Source organism: Vombatus ursinus, unplaced genomic scaffold (assembly GCF_900497805.2).
Source record: "Vombatus ursinus unplaced genomic scaffold, bare-nosed wombat genome assembly UNPS02014799.1, whole genome shotgun sequence".
In the NCBI taxonomy this organism is placed as follows: Eukaryota; Metazoa; Chordata; class Mammalia; order Diprotodontia; family Vombatidae; genus Vombatus; species Vombatus ursinus.
Window position 1 is genome coordinate 42427804 of NW_020954577.1, and position 21553 is coordinate 42449356.

Below are 21553 nucleotides of genomic sequence, written 5' to 3' on the forward strand. Positions count from 1 at the left end.
GATAGATAGATAGATAGATAGATAGATAGATAGATAGATAGATAGATTGTTGTTGTTCAGTTGTGTCCAATTCTTTGTGATCCCGTGGACCATATTGTCCATGGGGTTTCCTTGGCAAACACCTTGATATGTTGTATACACATGTATTTTTGGCCTGGACCTGTGATTTCACAGGTGTGGGGAACTCCTGGTGGGAAAATGTTGTGTCCCTATGCAGATTGGCACCTTATCTATAAGATATGGCTTTAGAAAGTTGCCCAAGGCAGGGATGTTACTGTATCCTAACTAAGTATGGTATGGTATTTGACCAAAAAAGAAAACAAACAAACAAACCAAAACAGCTCCTGCTATGCTAATGCAGTGTATTATTTGCTGAAAAGCATCAACCTTTATATATGAAAAATGAACGAAATAGTTCACCCTTCCTTTCATTGGAGCTTCGCAAATTAAACAGCATGTTTTTGAATTTCCAGTATTCTATTTGATTAGTATCACTAATAATCTGGCACATAGTAGGCACTTAATAAATATGAAATATAACCGAATGAGGCTCAAATGAAAGAAAAAACTTTATTTTTATAAACATTATTTGTACATTTTGTTTTCATATCACCATCTATCAATCAACAAGCATTTCCTAATTTTCATTTCTGAATATTTCTCTTCCCCTTCCCCTACCCAGTGAGTGTCCCTTGTGACAAAGGATAATTAAACAAAGAAATAAACAAAGCAGAAGACCAGCCAAGTTTCTTGGTGTATATGATATTTCACAACCATAGATCCCCACCTCTGCAAAGAAGGGAGGGAGGTACAAACTCTCCAGTCTCCTCCAGGTCTAGCATTCTATTTTGTTTGTCCCTCCCATTTACATGGGTATTCATTAAATATATTGTTTTCTTATTTCTAAAGCTAATCCTTTTGAACTCTGGGAGGACCAGTTGGAGGTCCCAAGTCAATAACGTAAATGGCATCATACTGGCCTAAAAGAGACAGCCCAGCTTGACGAACTGTCTACATGAGTGCCTCACTTCTTTCCAGGGAGGAGATTAATCATTGGGTCTGGCTGATTATATTTAATTTTGCCAGTTCAGAAGCAGATGATGTCTCAAATGGATGTGGCTCTAACTTTTGATCAAACTTCTCAGCACAGTTTATTCTTTAGGGAAGGGGCTGTTGAAGTGGTATAGCTGTGAACCTGAGTCTATGCAACCCTTTCTTCTCTAGGTTGAGATGTTCATGTGTATTGGGGTCATATATGTGTCAAAACTTAATTTCCTCTACATCTTCACATGGCTAGAGATGGATTAAATGGAAAAAAGAAGGGCTTTGTAAGAGTTCCTAGGCAAAATAGAGGAGAGAATATCAAGATGTTGCTTCTGGCTTTACTTCTCTGCCCAATGGGAAATAATCCTAAACCCTAATTGTGTCTCTAACCCAACTGTTTTTAAAGAAGGAGGTAGGACTGTGAAAATCCGCTCAGAGCCCTACAAAGGAAAACCTTTCACATCACCAGGAAGCCCAGGTCTCTTTCTGGCACAACTGTTCTATGGCCATGGATGAATTGGTGGAGAGAGTTCACCTTCCAATTCAACCAAATTGAAAGAACTAGATTTATTGTTGATGTCTTGTACATAATAAGCCTTTATTAAATTTGTTGTTGCATTAAATGATCACATGTCTTTGATTTCTGGGTAGTTCCTTGAACATAGTACATGCTTTGTAGGTTATATTATTTTTTAAAACAACCTTTAAAAACTGATAAGCAACTTGGAGCAATATAAATAAATGTGAGGAAGAAGGTTTGGATATCTAGCTGTGTTTGGAAGGAGATCTTCCATTAAATATAAAACTATGTTGGGTGAATATGTTGCAATGATGAAAATAATCCATAGCCACCATTTCCCCAGAAAAGACTTTGGGAGGGAATTCTGATGCTGCTTTGAGAAGATAGGTGAGCCCGACATGGAAAGAATTACCATTTGGTAATTAAGAGTGGTTTGAGTTTAGTCATTTGCTTTCCCCAAGTAGCTCAGACCTTTGACCAATATAATTTTATTCATCTTAATGATATCCCACAAGGGAACCAGCATCTCAGCAGTATTTTCTTGATTATAGAAACAAGAAAAAGAAGCACAAAAAGATGAGATAGAGAGAGGGAGGGGGAAGAGAGAGAGAGAGGGAGAGGAATGAGAATGAGAATGTTGGGAGAAGAACATGGGCCTCTTGACATCCAGGTACTGTTTTATTAATTAGGTCATAATTAGGTCTCTAATGTAACTTTAGCTCCCAATATACCAGGGACAAAATAATAAAATAAAAAAAATGGTTGGTAGAAGGCCCAAGGAGCAAAGCACAAAATATGTTTGTAATGTATTTGGGAACCTAGAGCCAAAGGAATTCAATCAAGATGGTGAAGGAGCTCGAGCTCACGCTCTCTAAGAATCGGTTCATTGAAGAAATTGTGGATATTGAGTTTAGAGAACAAAAGACCAAGGGGGTCATGGGATCTGTATTAATACTGATGTTGATGTTAAGTGTCTAGACATTGAACAGATATTATACAGGGAACCTAAAATGTCTTAGTGCAGTTTTAAGCTTCAGTAGACTAAAACTTTTGAGTTACCCTGTATTTGTACTATTTGGACCCAGAGCTGGACTTCAAATTTCAGGTCAGTAATAATCTTCTAAACGAAGTTTTCCCTGACCTCTTCTCTGCTAATACACCTCCACCACACACGAGAAAGTACACTGTATTCATTCATTCATTGTGTGCATCCTTGTATGTGTATGTGTGTGTGGACTAGCTCCCCTCATAGAATATTAGCTCCTAGAGAACAGAGCCTGGCTTTCCTTTTGCTTTTCATCTCCAGTGCAGTGGGTGGGACATCGTAGCCTCTTGATAACTCTTCCTGGTTGGTTGTTGAACTGGCAGCAAAGGCTGAAAATAGATAGACTTCAGATCCTTGCTGTGACAAACTTCCTAAAAATTAGGGTTACCCAAAAGTGAAATGGGCTGCCTTGGTAGCAGCAGACAGCCTCTCAGGAGAGTTTTCAAGCTAAGATTGGATGGTTCAGATGATAGATTCAGAGATAGATAGATGGATAGATAGATAGATAGATAGATACATACATACATACATACATACATGCATGCATAGATACATGGATGGATAGATATACGATATATAAGTATATATGTACACACATTCTCAAATGTTATATTTGTTTATGCATGTGTATATATGTATGTGTGTGCACATAGTATATGTATATGTATAGATATATTATATATACATATATATGCATATGTATGTGTGTGTATATGTATCATGTGTTTGTTGTGCAGGAGAATTGTCCTTCAGGGAAGAGTGTGAAAAAAGGGTCCCTGAGGCCCTACGAGTTCTGAGATTCTGAGATTCCATGAGTGCTTGGTGACTTCCCTGTATGTTTGGCTACCCTATATTTTTCTCCATGTTTCACAAACTCTCCAAAGTTCACCACCACGTAGTACTTTTACTTCGGAAGCTTTAAAATTATCATTCATGTGTACATATGCCATATGATGTGCACATATATGTATATATATTTATGCACACATACACATATTGTGTGAACATCTATATAACTATATGAATATATACCTCCATATATCTATAAATAGAATAGATGGATCGATGGATAGATAGATAGACAGTGAAAGGCAGCTTCGCATAGTAAATAGAGAGCTGTCCTTAGAGCCAGGAAGAGCTGTGATTAAGTCCATCTGACAAATATACTGGTGTGTGACCCAGAGTAACTTTCTTAACCTCTCGGTGCCCCAGATGACTATCTCTAAATTGTAGAGCAGGTGCTGACATACCTTCATGGAGGGAGTTCATCACCGAGTGTTCCCCGCACCAATTAAGTCAGAGGTCTGCTGTAGCCCCTCATCTGTGTGTGTGTATGTATGTGTGTGTGTGTACATTTGGAGGCAAAGCAGTGAGATATTCAAGTCTGTCAGTCCATCCGTCTATTCCTTTTCTTTTCTTTCCCCCTAACGAGACATCTTTATTCCCTCACCTCAGTTGCTGACTTTTTAGGGCACAGAGAATGAAATCTCAGTCATGCATAAACATCTCCCCTTTTTTCCCAGTAGAGGCAGCTCAGACGTGGCTCAATAACCAAGTGGCCGCTCAGTCCTCTCTCAGAGCATAGCCCATATTCTCAATTTATGAAATCGGTTTGGATGCAGAAGGTTGTCACTGAACCATGAAATGAAATCCCCCCATCCTGGGTCTAGACTGTGTAGAGACTGTGTCATCCCTTCCTTCCTGTGACAAGTCCTCTGGGACTCAATATCACAGTGTAGGCATGTATTTTTTCTAACTTGGCTTCAGGAAATTCAGAGGATGTAATGACCTGCCTGGAAATAAGAGGTGTGAGTAAATCTGTGACTCGTGTGTGTGTGTGTGTGTGTGTGTGTGTGTGTCAGATGAACATACCCCAGTTTTAGAGGATTTCACTTCATGCTTTTTTGCTGAATAGAGCTAGCATACCTGTCACCTTTTAAAGACCCTGAAAGCACACGTAAAGTATTGATTGGCACAGGGGACATCACCATCCTTGGAGTCAGAGGAGCTGGGTTCAAATGGCATTGTTGCCACTGGCTGTGTGACTTTGAGCAAGTCACTTCATCAAGGCCTTGGTTTCTGAGAGGTTTTTACTACATTGCCTCCAAGTTGCCCCCCAGCCGGTCCATCTACTTTGTATTTCTTTATGTATGTGTATATGTACATATGTGCGTGCATATGTGTATATGTACATATTGCATGCATATGTGTATATGTACATGTGTGTGTGCATGTGCGTATGTGTACATATGTATATAAGTATATGTGCATGTATAGGTATCTGCAGCAGTCACTGCTTAATAAATCCTTGACTGACTCCTTCTGAAAACTTTTACCACCTTAAATCTTCTTTGTTGTCGTCCCCCAAACTCTATGATAAACATTTTTATGCCCTTTTATTTTATGTTGTTTAGAGACAATAAGGCCAAATAGATAGAGAGCTGACTTCTAAGCCAGGACCACCTTTCATAGGTACTGGCTGCATGTGACCCTGGGCACCATCACCAGCTCTTAATACCCCATGAATTACAGAAATCATGTCAACCTGAACTGATAGCATGAGTTCTGTACTCCAGGTGTTCGCTATGAGGCAGCTGGTGGTACAGCAGATCTCGATCTCTGGGCCTGAAGTCAGGAAGACTTGAGTTCACATTCCAGATATTTACTAGCTGTGTGACTCTGAGCTAGTCACTTAACCCTGTTTGCCTCAGTTTCCTCATGTGTAAAATGAGCTGGAGAAGGATATGGCAAACCCGTCCACTATCTCCGCCAAGAAAACCCCGAAAGGTGCCATGAAGAGTCTGACATGATTGAAAAATGACTGATCGACAACATATAAGTATTAATTCATCCCCCTTCTCCTATGCCAGTAAAATCACAGGCTTGTACATAGCAATTGTTTTCTGTTCTGGCCAGAAATTCTGAGGGTCTTCCCCTCCCTCTTCTGTCTTTGGAATGGTAACTTGGGCCATCTTTGGTCTCAATTTTTACTGAGCTCTTAGCCATTGAATGAGTGTGGCTTCACACAGACTGAGACCTGAGAAAGACCTTAATTTAGAAAGATATATCCTGGGCCACCCCCAGATGTTGTGACCTTCATCTTGCCGCTGGACTTTGACGACTGGAGGAAAGAATGAGGCTGACTACTCTGGGCTGCTCTGTGTCGCTCAAATCCAATTCATATGCAAGTCACAACAACAACAAAATCACAGGCCTTTTCCTTAGCCCTGCATTCATGTTCAAGGTAGATGTGTAAGTAGGCTGAAACATGACAAACCAAGGCTTCTCCAAATGAAACTACACTAGTCAATCAACAAGAATTAGTTATGCTTTTACCATGTACTAAACACTATGCTAAGACCTACGGATATGAAGAAAGGCAAAACTAAGGCCTGTTCTCAAGGAGCTCACATTCTAATGGAAGAGACAAGATGGAGACAGCTATACATGACCAAGTCATATCTCTAGGTCTTTCTTTCTATATTCCTATCTAATTGATGTGAGTAGGCATATTTCTATTTTTGTTTTCACTCTTGAATTTTTATTTTGCGTGTAACCTGCACACTATAAATCCATAAATAATATAGATAATAGTAGATATAGACATTAGGAATCATCTCAGAGGGAAAGCACTAAGATTAAGGAGAACTGAAAAAGTTAGCTGAAACTTGAAGAAAGCCACTGACGCTGAGGAGGAAGAAGAGAGCTGTAGGCATGGGAGACAGCTGGTGAAAATGTTCAGAGTGGAGAGATGGAGGGCTACATGTAAGGAACAGTAGGGTGGCCAGCATCTCCCAGTCACAAAGTATGTGGGAATGAGTAAGGTGTGAGAACCCTGAAATGTTAGCAAGGGTCCAAGTGATAAAGGGCTTTAAAAGTCAAATAGCACATTTTACATTTGATTCTGGAGTCACTAGGGGGCTAGTTTGTTTCACTGAGGCAGGGGAGAGGGGTCTAACACAGTCAGACCCAAGCTTTAGGATATCACTTTGAAAGCTGAACAGAAGATGGACTGGGGTGGAGAGAGAGACCCAAGGTAGGCAGAGTTACCAGCAAACTCTTGCAAGTACAGGCCTGGTGACTGACTATATGTCCGCTGCCCAGAGAAAAGCCTAGCTCAAAACAGAAAGACTCATTTCCAGATTGTCCAAAGAGTGCTGTATTTTTTAGCGCCATCAATTATCAAGGACCCTCCATTAAGTTGTAGAGGGGCTGTTATCTGTGTCAGCAGATGGAGTTACCCACAATAACTAAATCACAATTTTTTTGAAGTATAGAGTTATTCAATAAAAAATGTGAGGTTCCTAATTTTTTTAAAGACAGTACCTATAATCCAGTTCATTGTATCTAAAGGTGTACAGTATTTCTTAAGCAGTTCTGGAGGATCTTATTATAAGTGCATCTGCTTGTTAGGACAGAGGCATAATTTTTATTTTTATTTTTTCTCTTGAATTTTTACCTTCCATGTAACGTGTCATGCTGTTGGTGCCCTAAGGCAAGAAAAACTGCTTCAGAGGGAGAGTTCCCTGCCTTCCCAGACACCCTCTTCGAGATACATGTGGCTTTGCAAATGTAGACTTGTCCCCTTACCCAAGGCAGATTAGCCATTTGTACCGGTTGAATGGAAAGGCTGTAAGTAACTGAAAATCGAGTGTCATGTGTCAAACTTCCGTTCTGCTTATAGTGAGCGCTCTGCAAGGAGCCAAGCAAACATTCCTGACTGCTTCATTGTGCAGTGCTTAAAGAACTGGATTTGGAGTCAGGGGACCCGGGTTCACCTGCGTGACCTTAAGGTGTCACTTGACTCCTCTGAGTGTCATTTGGAAGATGAGGGGGTTGGCCAGCTGGCCTCAGAGGTCCTTTCCAACTCTCAATCTTGGCTCTGATGAATACGCCGGCTGACTCATTTTGTTGTTAGAGAAATCTTGGGGACGAGAGTACATTTTCTTGGATTTGTGGCCAACCATTCTTGGCAACAGTTTGGTTTCAAACCTTGACTACATGTGGGATCTTAGTCAGGTCAGTCTGTGCATCATGGAATTGTGGAATTTGAACTGGACAGGATCTGAGATATCATCTAGTCATAGCCCTCATTTTATAGATAAGAAAACCGAGGCCTGGGGACTGACCCAAGGTTATAGCAGGGTGTGAGGAGCAGAATCAGTATTCCGACCCAAGGCCTCTAATACCTCATCTATAAAATTAAAGGGTTTGGTAGAGAAAGGGAAGAGGAATTGGGGTGGGGGAGGGGAGAGAATAAGCATTTATTAAGCACTTTGAGATAATGAAAGGATTCTTAGCTTTGGGTCTGTGATCTTGATTTTTTTAAAATTATATTTCAATATAAATGTTTTCTTTGTAATCTTATGCATTTTATTTTATGCATTTAAAATATTATTATGAGGAGTCTATAAACTTTATCATACTTCCCAAAGGAATCCAGAACACCAAAAAAAGATCTAGAAACTCTGGCCTAGATGTTCTCTAGGTTGCTTACTTTCTACCTCCAGATCCTTGGAGCTGATGAGGGATATATCTAGATTGTGAAATCCAGGAAATTCAAATATCATCTTAAGTGATCAATTTAGGTAATGTCTTCAACTCCCTCTCCCACACTAGCTTTATCACTGGATTGTAAACAGTACGAGTTATAAAGCCAAATTATGTGAACTTGAACTTATCCTATGTCTTGCCCTTCCTCTGGCTGGCTACTGAGCAATGAAATGGCTAAAAGTCCAGCAGTAGATGGATGTTAAAAAAAAGAGCCACATGCAGAGAAGAGGTCCCAGAATCAGGTCTTCTATATAGTATTCGCTTTATCTGGTGACTAAAGGCTTACATCTCTGGTGATGGAGGGAATGTAAGGTCCTCAAGCACAGTGACTATCTTTTCCCTTGTTTTATATCCTCAGTGCTTAGCATGTAGCGGGTGCTCACTAAATGCTTACCAATTGATTGACTGAGTGTGGGGTCACCACAAACTTGGGGAGAAGAAATATAAGGGCATTATAGACATATGAGTTCAAAACGAAAGTTATCTTGTCCAATGTTATAATATTACAGACAGGAAAACTGAAGCCTACAGTGGTGGATTGCCTCAGTCCACATCAAACAGAAAGTAAAAGGCAGAGAGGCCTTGGGGCCTCTGTCTCTGAATCCATCACGATTCTGACTTACTATATAGCCTCCATGAGCAGAGCAAGTTCATTCTTAGGGCATCCCTTCTTTCCTCTCTCCTATGGTTGATAGTCATAGAGAGTCTCATAATGAGGTCAAAACATCTGCAGCGATGAATCTCCAGGCAGAGTTACCGCCTATAAGGTTGCGACATTTTCCTGGTGAGGGATTCCATTCATTTCAGAAAGGTGCTTCGCCAAGTTTCCTTTGGAAAATCTGGGGGAGGAGGCCAAGGAGGGAATTTATTTCCCTATGTGTTCCTGCTGAACAGATTATGTCCTCTCATAATAAAGAAGTACATTGGATTTAGAATCAGTGGCTTAGTAATGCTACCCAAGTGGTCTGAAAAGCTTAACCGAGCCTCTGAACTTAATATAGACAAGCAGCTTTGGTGCTGGAAGAATGTGGCCGATGAAGGCACGGATGCTTCTGAGAGCTGTAATACGCTCTTATGCCTCTTAGGCAAGTTTAAGATCGTAGGTCCACAGGAGCCCATAGTTAGAAGGGGCAACACAGACCATCTAATCCAAGTTATACTAGATAAAAGAGCTCTTCTCCAGTGTCGTAGAAACCGACCCCCTTGCTTCCCTACCTCAAGCAAGAGGAATCCACTCTTTCCTAAGGAGGTTCGTTCTATTTTAGGGCAACCCTAACTATTGGCAAGTTTTTAGTTTGTTTGTTTGTTTGTTTCTGACCCCAAGCTTAAATCTGCTTCTTTTCAACGTACACCCATTTGTGCCCAGTTCTGGTTTCTGGGACCAAACAGAATTCTACCTCATAGTGTTAAGCTGAGCATCCTCAGTCCTTTTCACTCAACTTCATCTGCCCTGAGCTCAAGGTACTTGCCCATCCTGGCTGACTTCCACTAGACAGACTCCTAGCTTATCAACGTCTTTCCGAAAACCAAATGCCCAGAACTAAACACCAGGCTCCTGATGGGGTCTGACTGGGGAAGAGTATAACAGGATTATCATTTATTTATTTCTGGATACAGGTTTTCTTGACTGCCATAAACTTGTAGTCTACTACACTCATAGATTTGAAAATTCCAGAGGTCAAACCAAACCCCAAAGATCTGAAGGTTTTAGAGCCCAAAATATTAACATGAATGTATTAAACATATTAACTGTTGTTGTAACTATGGCTATTCTTAGTAACAATGGTAGTTTCTGGGCATTATCTCTATGTGGTCATTTTATTTTGATTTAAAAATTTTTCCATACTTGTCTGCCTTATTTGTGCTAGTGTTTACAGATGAACTTGGAAGAAAAACAAACTCAGATAAGTAGCTTTCTGTTTGTAGGAAAAAGCAGCCATGCTATCCCTTTACTTTGCTCCCAAGGCTATGCAACTAGACCCAACCATCCCCTTTCCCTCAAAAGACCTGGCATGTTGACTTTTTAAAGGCCCAGCCCAGGACAAACTTTATGAAGTACATTCTTAAGCTGTGAAAACTAGTTGAAAGAGGTCATCCAGGTGCGGCAGCTTAGCGCCTTGGTTGTTTCCTGGGTTGTTTGTTGTCTCTGCACGTGTTGATGGTCTGAACAAAATATTGGAAGCATCTGCATTGAATTTATTCTGTGGCATATAAAGGAAAGATGTAATGACATGTCCTTTTTTTTTCCTCCCATAGGTATGGAAAAATTGTTTCCACAAAGGCAATTCTTGACAAAAACACAAATCAATGCAAAGGTATGTGCTAGAGAGCCCCTTCCCCAAGTTGTCTGGTTTATGGAACGCTGGAGTGGACCGATTCCCATTCTGTGGCCGAGGCTCCATTGCTCTGGCTCCAGATTGAGCTCTGGCTCTGGCTGTGCAATCAACATCATGTACAGTATATTGCAAACATATTTAATAATGCCGATGCTTTGATGAGTTGTATTTCCAGTAACATTGCTCATTAATTTTTTTCATTAACAAACAAAATGAAAATCACAAATCAGAACAAGTTTCAAATTGCTTCAGCAGAAAACTAAATTACCTCCTAACCACATTGTGTCTTCTGATTTGAATGATATCTTCACTGATGCAGATTGATTTCCTATATGAAAATGAGGGGCCTTTGGGAAAACTTTCCCTTGGGAAAACTTTCCCTTGCGAAACGTGTTTTAGTTTCGGTGTTCTGGAAAGCTTTGGCTAAGTTATTACGAGAGAAGAGGGTTTCGTAGAGTTGTTGAGTCTGGGTTGAAAGTGTCAAACAGCCCATAGAATCTGGGAGTTGGGCTTATTTAGATTCATCTTTTCATTGAGTCCTGGGAAATGCTGCCATGGTTGTTAGATTGTATGTGCCTTCATGTTTGGTATATTCCCCCTTCAAAAAAAGAACATGAAAGGATTATGTTAAATAGCTTATGAAATCACTTGGATTGATCTTGAACCACTCATTTGGGCTGTTGGATTGGAATTCCTCTTCAAACGTGTGTTATTTGTTGTACTAATCCGGTTGGCAATGCATTATTGGTTTCTGGGATTGGGTTTGAGCCCCAAAGACTTTGAATGCGCAACACTCGCCACTCTTTTACATTTAAATTTAGGCAAGATTAAATGTTAGTAAAGAATGGCCCCCTCTTTGGTTTTCTGGTGCCTTTCCAGTCTTTCAGATGACAAGAACAAAGTAGGGCCAGACCTAGGGGTGGTGATATAATCCAACAAGTGGATAATCACACACCACTCATTCCACCAATATATATTAAGACTATTAGTTTCAAGGTACTGTCCTAGATGCTATGGGGGCAAAGCCTTAACTAGGATAGGGAAGACAAGGCTTAGCCCCAGGGCTGTCCATTTAGAGGATGTGGGCAATGAGTTTAATCCCTCAAAAGCATAGAAACAACAGAGATTAGCACCTAATTAACAAAAATGATTAGTCAAAATGGGGAACTACTAGATTAGGGATCTCCCATGGGCTCCTCCTCTTCCCTTCCCCATCCCTCCCTTATCCCATGAGGCAAATCAACATCATTGTCAAAGTATCTCTTCCTAGCTGCCTTTCCTGGTCCCCCTTCTCTATGGAGAGAGATTGCTCGTGCTGCTGCCCCCAAGTAAAATTTTGTAATTTGGGCTCTCTGTGAGAGACAAATCTATGTATGTGTGTATATGTGTATGCATGTATGTATTTATTGATATACATATAAACATACACAAGAAATATATGTATACACATAGATATTATATATATATAGAGAGAGAGAGAGAGAGACAGAGACAGAGACAGAGAGACAGAGACAGAGATAAATATATATTTGAAAACAATATGGACACACACTCTTTTTTCTGGTTATTTTCCACTTGGCCTACTTATTCTGACCACACAATGGGAAACAAATATTATGAATCCAAGGAATTTGCATTTTTTTAACATGAAGTTAAAGTGTTCTTGTTTTTGTTTTTGTTTTTTGCACACACTCCATGGTCAGTCAAAACGGTTGCTCCATTTTATTTAGTAGCAGTGCAGAGAGTCATAGGTGCTGATGAGATGAATGGGCTGCCCCCTTCTGAGGATACAGAGTGGACAAGAGAATTAGCTTTAATGTATTCTTCTGCCGGAGCCTTCTCCTTTCCTAACACATGAGTGGCTTTTGTTCTCTCTCTCGTTTGATTCCTGGGTGAGTTAAGTACAGTAGTCAGGCCCAGGGACACACTTGGATTCACTTCCTTTTATTCTGGAATAGGTCACCCGGGAAATCATTCAATAGAACCTCTCATTTCCAAGATTGTTCTTCCTTGGGTGGTGGCAGCGACAGCTTTCATTCTCTAGAATCCGGGCAACATAAAACAACGCAGTCTCCGTCCAGACAAAATGGCCAGAAATCACTGAACAAAGCCCTGCCGTGGCCACATGTGGAGAGTAATGAGAAACAGACCATGATTCATAGGGAGGTTCAAGCACCGAGTCAAGCCCAGGCTCACCCAAGAGCAGGCACAGGGATTTGCTGTTTGTGATTTCCTCCAAGGCCTGATGTCCTCGCTAATTTTAAAAGTCAGGGGGAAGTCAATGAAAGAAGCTATTGAAAGTAATGGGCAAACCTTAAATGCATCCCCTGGTCTCCCTTTCCTCCCTCCCATTCCTTAGAATGGCTCCTTTCTGATAGGACTGTGTGTCTGGAGCCCAGGGGATGAGTAATGGGTAGTTCATAGTACAGTTTCCATACCTCATAGCAATGGAATACAGCATGGCCGGGCTGCCAAGCACACAGGCTCATTTCTGAGAGTCAGCAATGCTCTCTCTTCCACCCTGGCTCACAGGCTGCCATTAATTACATTCATGGTTGCTTATGCTGCCCCGAACAGTGAGACCCTAAAAAGCAGGGGTTGATTAAACACGCAGACGTCTTAAAATCTGACAGTAGGAATGTTGTTCACTTTTTAAGAGATGAATTCATAAATTACTCTTTTCCTCAGGAAGATAAGTCTACCGCAATATTTTTTTTATGTTGTAGCAAAAGGTTAGAGGTAATGAGGAAAAGCCCACCCAGTCTTCTTGTAGGGAGGGTGTGATACTGTTCTAGTGCTGAACTGAGGTAGAAATCACACACACACACACACACACACACACACTCCAACCTCCTTCCTCATGCAGGCACCTTCTTTTACAACGTCTCACAAAGTCATCACCTGACCTGTACTTGGAGACTTCTTGGACCAGACTGTGTATCAAGGCAGTCTTTGGCTCTTCCTTATATTAAACCACGATCGGCTCTTGAGTAAATTTCCTCTGTCCTTTGGTCCTACTTATGTTAACTGGAGCTTCAAGAAAAGGGAGGAGGAAAATCGAGTCACTCTTCTGAATGAAAACCCATTAACATTGACTATGACAATCATGTTTCTCCTATTTTTTTCTTTTGTGATTTGTTCATTTTACCAGCATTTACCAAGGGCTAAACATGTGCCAGGCATGATGCCAAACATCTGAGAGAAAGGACAAAAGCCAAGTCCTTCCTGCCCTCGAGGAGTCTATATTCCGTTAGGGAAAAACAAAAGTTGTCCTGAGAAAAGATTGCTGGATTGAGATTAGAAGGCCAGCCTTATCGCTTGTGTGCTATGTGATGCTGGACAAGTCATGTTAACACATGAGCCTCTTTTTCCTTATTGATACCATGGGGAAATTGGACTGGGTGACCTCTCAGGTCACTCCTAGCTCTAAATCTATGATGCTGAGTAAGTATAAAAATGCATGCAAAGTCAACGCAAAGTGATTGGAGTGGGGTAGGGTGGGATGCCAGCAATTTGGGGGAATAAGGAAGTCTCATAGAGGAGGTAGCTTCTGAGGTGAACTTTGACAATAATCTGGTAGAGACAAGAAGGCAAACACAGGTTAATCATCTCTAACTCCTCCTTCATGGGATGGGATTTGGAGTCCCCTTACCATCGTGGCCGACTTCCTTGGCCACCACCGTTCCTGCCAGAGTATTGATCCCAGAACTGGACACAGGATTGAAGCTCTTGAGATAATACATGGTGGGGCTGAGGCTTTTCACTTGTGTTGTGTTATGGACCCCTGGGGCAGCTCTGGTGAATTTGAGGAGCCCTTCTCAGTCCTTTAAGTATATACAATAAAATGAGTAAGGTCACAAAAGAAACCAATTATATTAGAATCCTATTATCAAACTATTCAATTTTTTAAAAAAAATCATAAACCCCAGGTTAAGAACTCCTGCTATGGAGCAAATATCCCACTGAAAGGGAGGACAACAATTCCATCTCGGTTAGGATGCTGATCTCGTGTTTTATTAACCTTTTGGAGGGTGTGAGGCTCAGACGTATTATGTTTTTGACTCATTGAACTCAAAATCAACTAAAACTACTAGACTTTTTTTTTTTTCAGATAAAAGCCAGCATAGCAGATTGGATAAAGGGCTGGCTTCAAAGAGAGGAAGACTCAAGTTCAAGTCTGTCTCTAACAAATATGGGCTGTGACCCTGGGAGAGTTTCTTAATTTCTCAGTGTTATTAAGCAACTCTCTTAAGAATATAAATTGCATAACAATTGAGGATCTGCATCTGTAAAGAGAGTTCCCTTACTGGCGGTTCATTACATCAATAAAATGATAGGTGCAGACTCTCCAAAATTTGGGGGGATTAAATCAGGCCTATACTTATGGAATTGATTTTTGTAAGACCTCAAGTCAGTTCACATTGGTCCCTATTAAATCTCCTCTTGTTAATATTTGGGCTAATTGTTTCAGGTTGTTGAAATCTTTGAAGATTTCAATTTAGTGACCTAATCAATGATCTCATTAGTATTATGTAATAGGATGATTTGCTGATTATGCCATCTATGACTTTATCCAGGTCAAAGCTACACATAGAGAGCAGGAAATGATAAGCTGGGGAGGCACTTAACTCTGGTCAGTTCTTATCTGAATTTGAAATTGGAGAATACAGTCCTGTGGTAATCCACTAGAGATACCCCTCCCAAAACTCCTCACCTAGCAAAATCATCAATTTCCTCAACAACTGTCATTATACTTTTTCCACAAATTTTAATAAAATTGTCTATAGCAGAGATAACAGAAACAAAAATAGTATTTGAGTTGCTCTCCTTTCTCTGTTATTAGCAAGTTTTATTTGTATATGTTCTGTACTTCATAAAGCGCCTTCTTCACAAAAGCCCTATGATGTTGTTATTCAAGGTATTATTATCCTCAATTTATAGTTAAGGAAACCAACACTCGGAGAAGCCATATAATTTACTCCTGGTCACATAATTAAGCAGTGTCAGAGTTGGGAATATATATAGCTAAGAAAGCCATACACAGAGTCCTGCTCACTTTCCTCTTTTCCCCTTCCTCCACCTACAAGTCTCAGCTTAGCACCTAGTTAGCAAAAATAATCCATTAAAATAGGAAACTTCCAGATGTTAGGCAGGTGTGAGCTCCTCCCTTGTCCTGGCCTCCCCCCTCCACCCACCATGAGGCAATGCCGTATCATAGGCTTTGACTTTAGTTGTATGTGAGCTCGCGCGCACGCGCACACACACACACACACACACACACACACACACACAAAATTAAACATTACCATTCTTTGGTATTTTTGTATTTTTCCTTGGGTAGGTTTTCTTCTTTCCATTCATTCATGAGATCATATATTCAGAGCTTAAAGGGAGCTTATATATCTTCAACCACTTTAACCATCTCATGGTACAGTTGAGATAGTTGAGTCCCAAGGACTAGAAGTGACTTAACTAAGATGTCTAATTTTAAGCCCAGATCCTTTGATGCCAATCCTATCAATTTTTTTTTCCTAAGAGTTTCTTCTGGTGTGGTTTTTTCCCCACTTTATAGTGTTTTATTTTTTCTAATTATATGTAAAAATCGTTTTCGACATTCAATTTTATAAGATTTTGAGTTCCAATTTTTTCTCCCTCCCCTCTCCCTCCTCCCCCCTCCTCAAGACAGCCATCAATATGATATAGATTATACATTTACAATCATGTTAAACATATTTCTGCATTAGTCATGTCGTGAAAGAAGAATCAGAACAGAAGGAAAAAACCATGAGAAAGGAAAAAAAACAATGAAAGTGAAAATAGTATGCTGAGATCTGCATTCAGACTTCATAGTCCTTTCTCTGGATGTGGGTAGCATTTTTCATCATGAGTCTTTTGGAATTGTCTTGGATCATTGTATTGCTGAGAAGAGCTACATCTATCATAGTTGATCATCACACAATGTTGTTGTTTCTGTGTACAGTGTTCCCCTGGTTCTGCTAACTTAACTCAGCATCAGTTCTTATAAGTCTTTTCATGTTTTTCTGAAATCTGCCTGCTCATCATTTCTTATAGAACAACAGTATTCCATTCCGTTCACTTTCCACAACTTGTTCAGCCATTTCACAATTTATGGGCATTCCCTCAATTTCCAACTCTTTGCCACCACAAAAAGAGCCGCTATAAATGTTTTTGTACATATGTGTCCTTTTCTCTTTTTTTTTACAATCTCTTTGGGAAACAGACCCAGTAATGGTATTATTGCTGGAACAAAGGGTGTGCACAGTTTTATAGCCCTTTAGGCATAGAAGAATGGTTGGATCAGTTCACAACTCCACCATGAATACGTTGGTGTACCAATTTTCCCACATCTCCTCCAACATTTATCATTTTCCTTTTCTGTCATGTCAGCCAATTGATAGGTGTGAGGTGATACCTCAGGGTTATTTAAAATTGCATTTCCCTAATCAATAGTGATTTAGAGTATTTTTAAATGACTATAGATAGCTTTAATTTCTTCATCTGAGAACTGCCTTTCATATCCTTTGACCATTTATCAATTGAGAAATGATTTGTATTCTTATAAATCTGACTCAGTTCTCTATATATTGTAGAAAGAAGGCCTTTATCAGAAACACTGTCTGTAAAAATTGTTTCCCAGCTTTCTGCTTTCCTTCTAATCTTGGTTGCATTGGTTTTGTTTGTGCAAAACCTCTTTAATTTAATGTAATCAAAACTATCCCTTTGTAATCTCATAATATTCTCTACCTATTGGTTGGTTATAAATTCTTCCCTTCTCCACAGAGCTGACAAGTAAACTGTTTTTTGCTCTCTCAATGTGCTTATGGTATCATGCTTTATGTCTAAATCACGTACCTATTTTGACTTTATTGTGGTAAACGATGTGAGATGTTGGTCTATGCTTAGTTTCTGCCATACTGTTGTCCAGTTTTCCCAGCAGTTTTTGTCAAATAGTGAGTGCTAATCCCAGAAACTGGAATCTTTAGGTCTATCAAACAGTAGATTACTGTAGTCATTTACTACTGTTTTATGTACCTAACCTATTACTGACCCACCACTCTATTTCTTAGCCAGTATCAAATAGTTTTCATGATTGCTATTTTATAATGTAATTTTAGATCTGGTATAGCTAGACCACCTTCCTTTGCATTTATTTTTCATTAATTCCTATGATATTCTTGACTTCTTGTTCTTCCAGATGAATTTTGTTATTGTTTTTTCTACTTCTATAAAGTAATTTTTGGTAGTTTGATTAGAATGGCACTAAATAACTAAATTAATTTAGGTAGAATTGTAATTTTTATTATATTAGCTCGGCCTACCCATGAACAATTGATATTTTTCTAATTATTTAGATCTGACTTTATTTTTATAAAAAATATATTGTATAATGTTCATGTAGTTTCTGGGTTTGTCTTGTCAGGTAGACTACCAAATATTTTATATTGTCTGTGGTTATTTTAAATGGAATTTCTCTATCTCTTGCTACTGGGCTTTGTTGGTAATATATAGAAATGCTTACGATTTATGTGAATTTATTTTATATCTGCAAATTTGCTAAAGTGGTTAATTATTTCAAGTAGTTTTTTTTTAATTTTATTCTGTAGGATTCTCTAAGTATTCCATCATATCTGCAAACAGTGATAGTTTTGTTTCCTCATTGCCTATTCTAATTCTTTCAGTTTCTTTTTCTTTTCTTATTGCTATAGCTAACATTTCTAGTACAATATTGCGTAATAGTGGGGGAAATGGGCATCATTGTTGCACCCCTGATTTTATAGGGAAAGCTTCTAGCTTATCTCCATTACAGATAATGCTTGCTGATGGTTTTAGATAGATACTACTTATCATTTTTAAGGAAGACTCCAATTATTCCTATATCCTCTAGTGTTTTTAATAGGAATGGGTATTGTATTTTGTCAAATACTTTTCCTGCATCTATTAAGATAATCATATGATTTCTATTGGTTTTATTATTAATGTGGTCAGTTATGCTGATAGTTTTCCTAATATTGAACCAACCCTGCATTCCTGGTATAAATCCCACCTGGTCATAGTATATTATCCTCATGATAAATTGCTGTAATCTCTTTGCTAATATTTTATTTAAAATTTTTTACATCAATATTCATTAGGGAAATTGGTCTATAATTTTCTTTTTCTGTTTTGGCTCTTTCTGGTTTAAGTAGCAGCACCATATTTTGTCATAAAAGGAATTTGGTAGGACTCCTTCTCCTATTTTTTCCAAACGGTTTACATAGTATTGGAATTAATTGTTCTTTGAATGTTAATTTGAATTGTTATTAAATGTGACCTGCATTAGGAAGGAATTATCAGTAGCTCCCTTACAACTAGGTGATACGTAGTCGACCCACATTGTGAAATCACTTCTGCTTTTCTCTCCTTTTGTTCTCTCTCAGATGCTGTCAACTGTACTTTAACCCTCAGATTCATGGATTTCCACACATCCTCTAGGGATACTGTGCTTGCTATCTTTTGTTTCCTTAGCACCTTACACAATGTTTTGCACACAGTAAACAGATATTTAATAAATATTTGCTAAATTGCATTAATGACATTGAAAGAACAAAAGTAAAGAAGTCTTATTGTGTACAAGAGTCCTGAGATCACATATTTCTAGAACTGAAGAACTGAATTTGAATACTGTCTCTGATTCTTACTAGCTCTGGGATCCTAGACAAGTGACTTAAGCCACTCTGTGTGCCTCAGTTTCCTTTTCTATAAAACAGTTTCCTAATAATAGCAGCTAAGTCACAGAGTATTATGAGAATCAAATGAGATGATATATGTCAAGAACTCTGTAAACTTTAAAGGGTTATATAAATATTAGCTATTATCATTATTATTCTGTAGATTCAAACAAAGTACCCCAGGAAATTTTTGTTCTCAACAACAACCCTTGGGAGGTAGATACTATTATTAACCCCATTTTACAGATGAGTAAACTGAGGCAAATAGGAGTTAAGTGACTTGCCCAAGACTATACAGCTAGTAAATTTCTGAGCGTGAATTTGAGCTCAGGTTTTACTTCATGTCCAGAACTCTATCCAACAAGATTTCAAAGATAAGGAAATATCAAAGGTGACTCAGGTTTTAAGGCCAACATTAGAAGGCTGGTGGTGTCGTCAACAGAAGAGAGAAATTGAACAGCGGAAATAAATTTAGGGCAGATGCTCGATGCTGTTTTGGACATGTTGAATTTGAGGTGCCACCATGAGATTTATTAATCAACAAACCTGATTAAATGCCCACAATGTATCAGATACAAATTAGCAGCTCCAACAGCCCCTGCCCTCCAGAAGCTTACCTTCTCCAGGTAAGGTCAATATCTAGTAACTGTAAGATTCTGCAAGGCAGGTATTTGACTTTTTTTTTTTACTTTAAATACCTAGAGCCAGATACATAGTAGATACTTAATAAAGTCTCAGTGAATTACTGATGTGTCTGATATACCGTTAGAGATGCAGGGATGTAGTTCGAAGGTGGGGGCATTGTGGTTAAATATATAGATTTGGGAGTCTTCTCTAAGGAGATAATAATAGGAGCTATGGCTATGGATGATATTATCCCAGGGCTCAGGATGGAGAGAGAAGAGAAGGATGAGGACAGGACATTGAAAGATGCTCATGTTTGGGAGTGGCCTAGGGTAGAATGTGTCAGGAGGATGATTCATCACCAAGTTACACTTGATTCTCCCCAAAGTATCCAATTTAGCAGAATATGTATTTATCACAGGCAGTGTAGTATAGTGCAGGTAGTACATTAGCTACATACTACCAAGTCACTTAACTTTGCAATGTTCCAAGAAACTTACAAAGATTATAAGTTGTAGCAAAGGTACCCATCTGCATTGACAGAAGAAATGCCTAACCCAGAGTTTCCTATACTTATCACAAATCTGGTGAAGAAAAATTCCAAAATCTATTCCCATGTAAAGCTGTGCATGCATAGACACACACATATGTGGATTCATGCACACATGTGTATATACAGATAGATACAAATACTCTGTTAAATTGGATTTTTTGTATTTATCTTGTGATGTGCAAATAGGTGTATAGATATCCATATGGTGATTTTAGGTACAGTCAATCAATTCAGGCTTTGGTGCCTTCATTTATATATAGGTAAACAGGGTGGTAAGGGCGGGGAGGCAGCTGATTGAGGTCATAAATTGCTTGAGTATTGTGGGGAATTCTGACTCCCTCTGCCCCCACTGTTGAGGTAGATTTCTTCCCAAGGATATGCCACCATTTATCTGTTATTCCATCCAGACAAGCCATAGAGATGCCTATGCAGGGGGAGAGGGACAAAGAGCTACTAACTGAAATACTTGATTCCAGGGATCAACCCATCTGCTGTACAAGTAGTCCTTGTGGAAAAATCGGCTAGCAAAGGAAGCAGCAAACCTACTTAGGAATCCCTTTCATGAGTATATTTTATTTCCCGAGAATAGCACAAACAAAACTAAATTCTCTGTGATCTTTATGATTCTCCAAAATTATATTCTGAGGGTTGAGAAAAGAAAAACTATACATGTGGGACAGAATCTTTGCAATGAGAACCCCACAGGCCGCACAGAAGACTTTCCGTTTCACCCAGAGACAGGTTGTACAGAAAGTAAATAACCAAGAGGAGATGTTTACTGATTCACTCTTTAAATTGCATAATTATATTAGCTCCCCTCCCCCTCCCTCCAGACTGCCTGCAGAGTAACCATATTTTGGACAGCTGCATTTCTTTTAAGCATACCAAACTGGAGCTGATTCCCTGTTTTATTTCTCTTTCATTTTCCTTTTATTCAATTCAGTACTTACCGAAGTTCTTCAGTGCCATGATATTACCCAGTCCCAGGCTCATATAAAAGCCCACACTTGTATATTTGCTTCTTTGGGGGATGATTTTTGGATTCAGTTCAAGTATATTTTAGTCAACAGTCTGAGCAGGAACATTGCTTAGCCTCAGTCAAAACACTGGAGGGCTCAGTCGGCCCTGGCCTGTAGGTCTCTCTTACAC

At 39.3% G+C, this 21553-nt stretch overlaps 1 protein-coding gene across 7 annotated transcripts in view; it reads left to right on the forward strand.

Moving 5' to 3' along the window:
• Nucleotides 1-21553, forward strand: part of RBMS3 (RNA binding motif single stranded interacting protein 3) — a 1414112-nt gene that overhangs the window by 880326 nt on the left and 512233 nt on the right. For all 7 annotated transcript variants that reach the window (XM_027871985.1, XM_027871990.1, XM_027871986.1 and 4 more), the window contains one exon: nt 10419-10477. In XM_027871985.1, coding sequence (XP_027727786.1) covers nt 10419-10477 — 59 coding nt within the window. The remainder of the gene's footprint in view (nt 1-10418; nt 10478-21553) is intronic.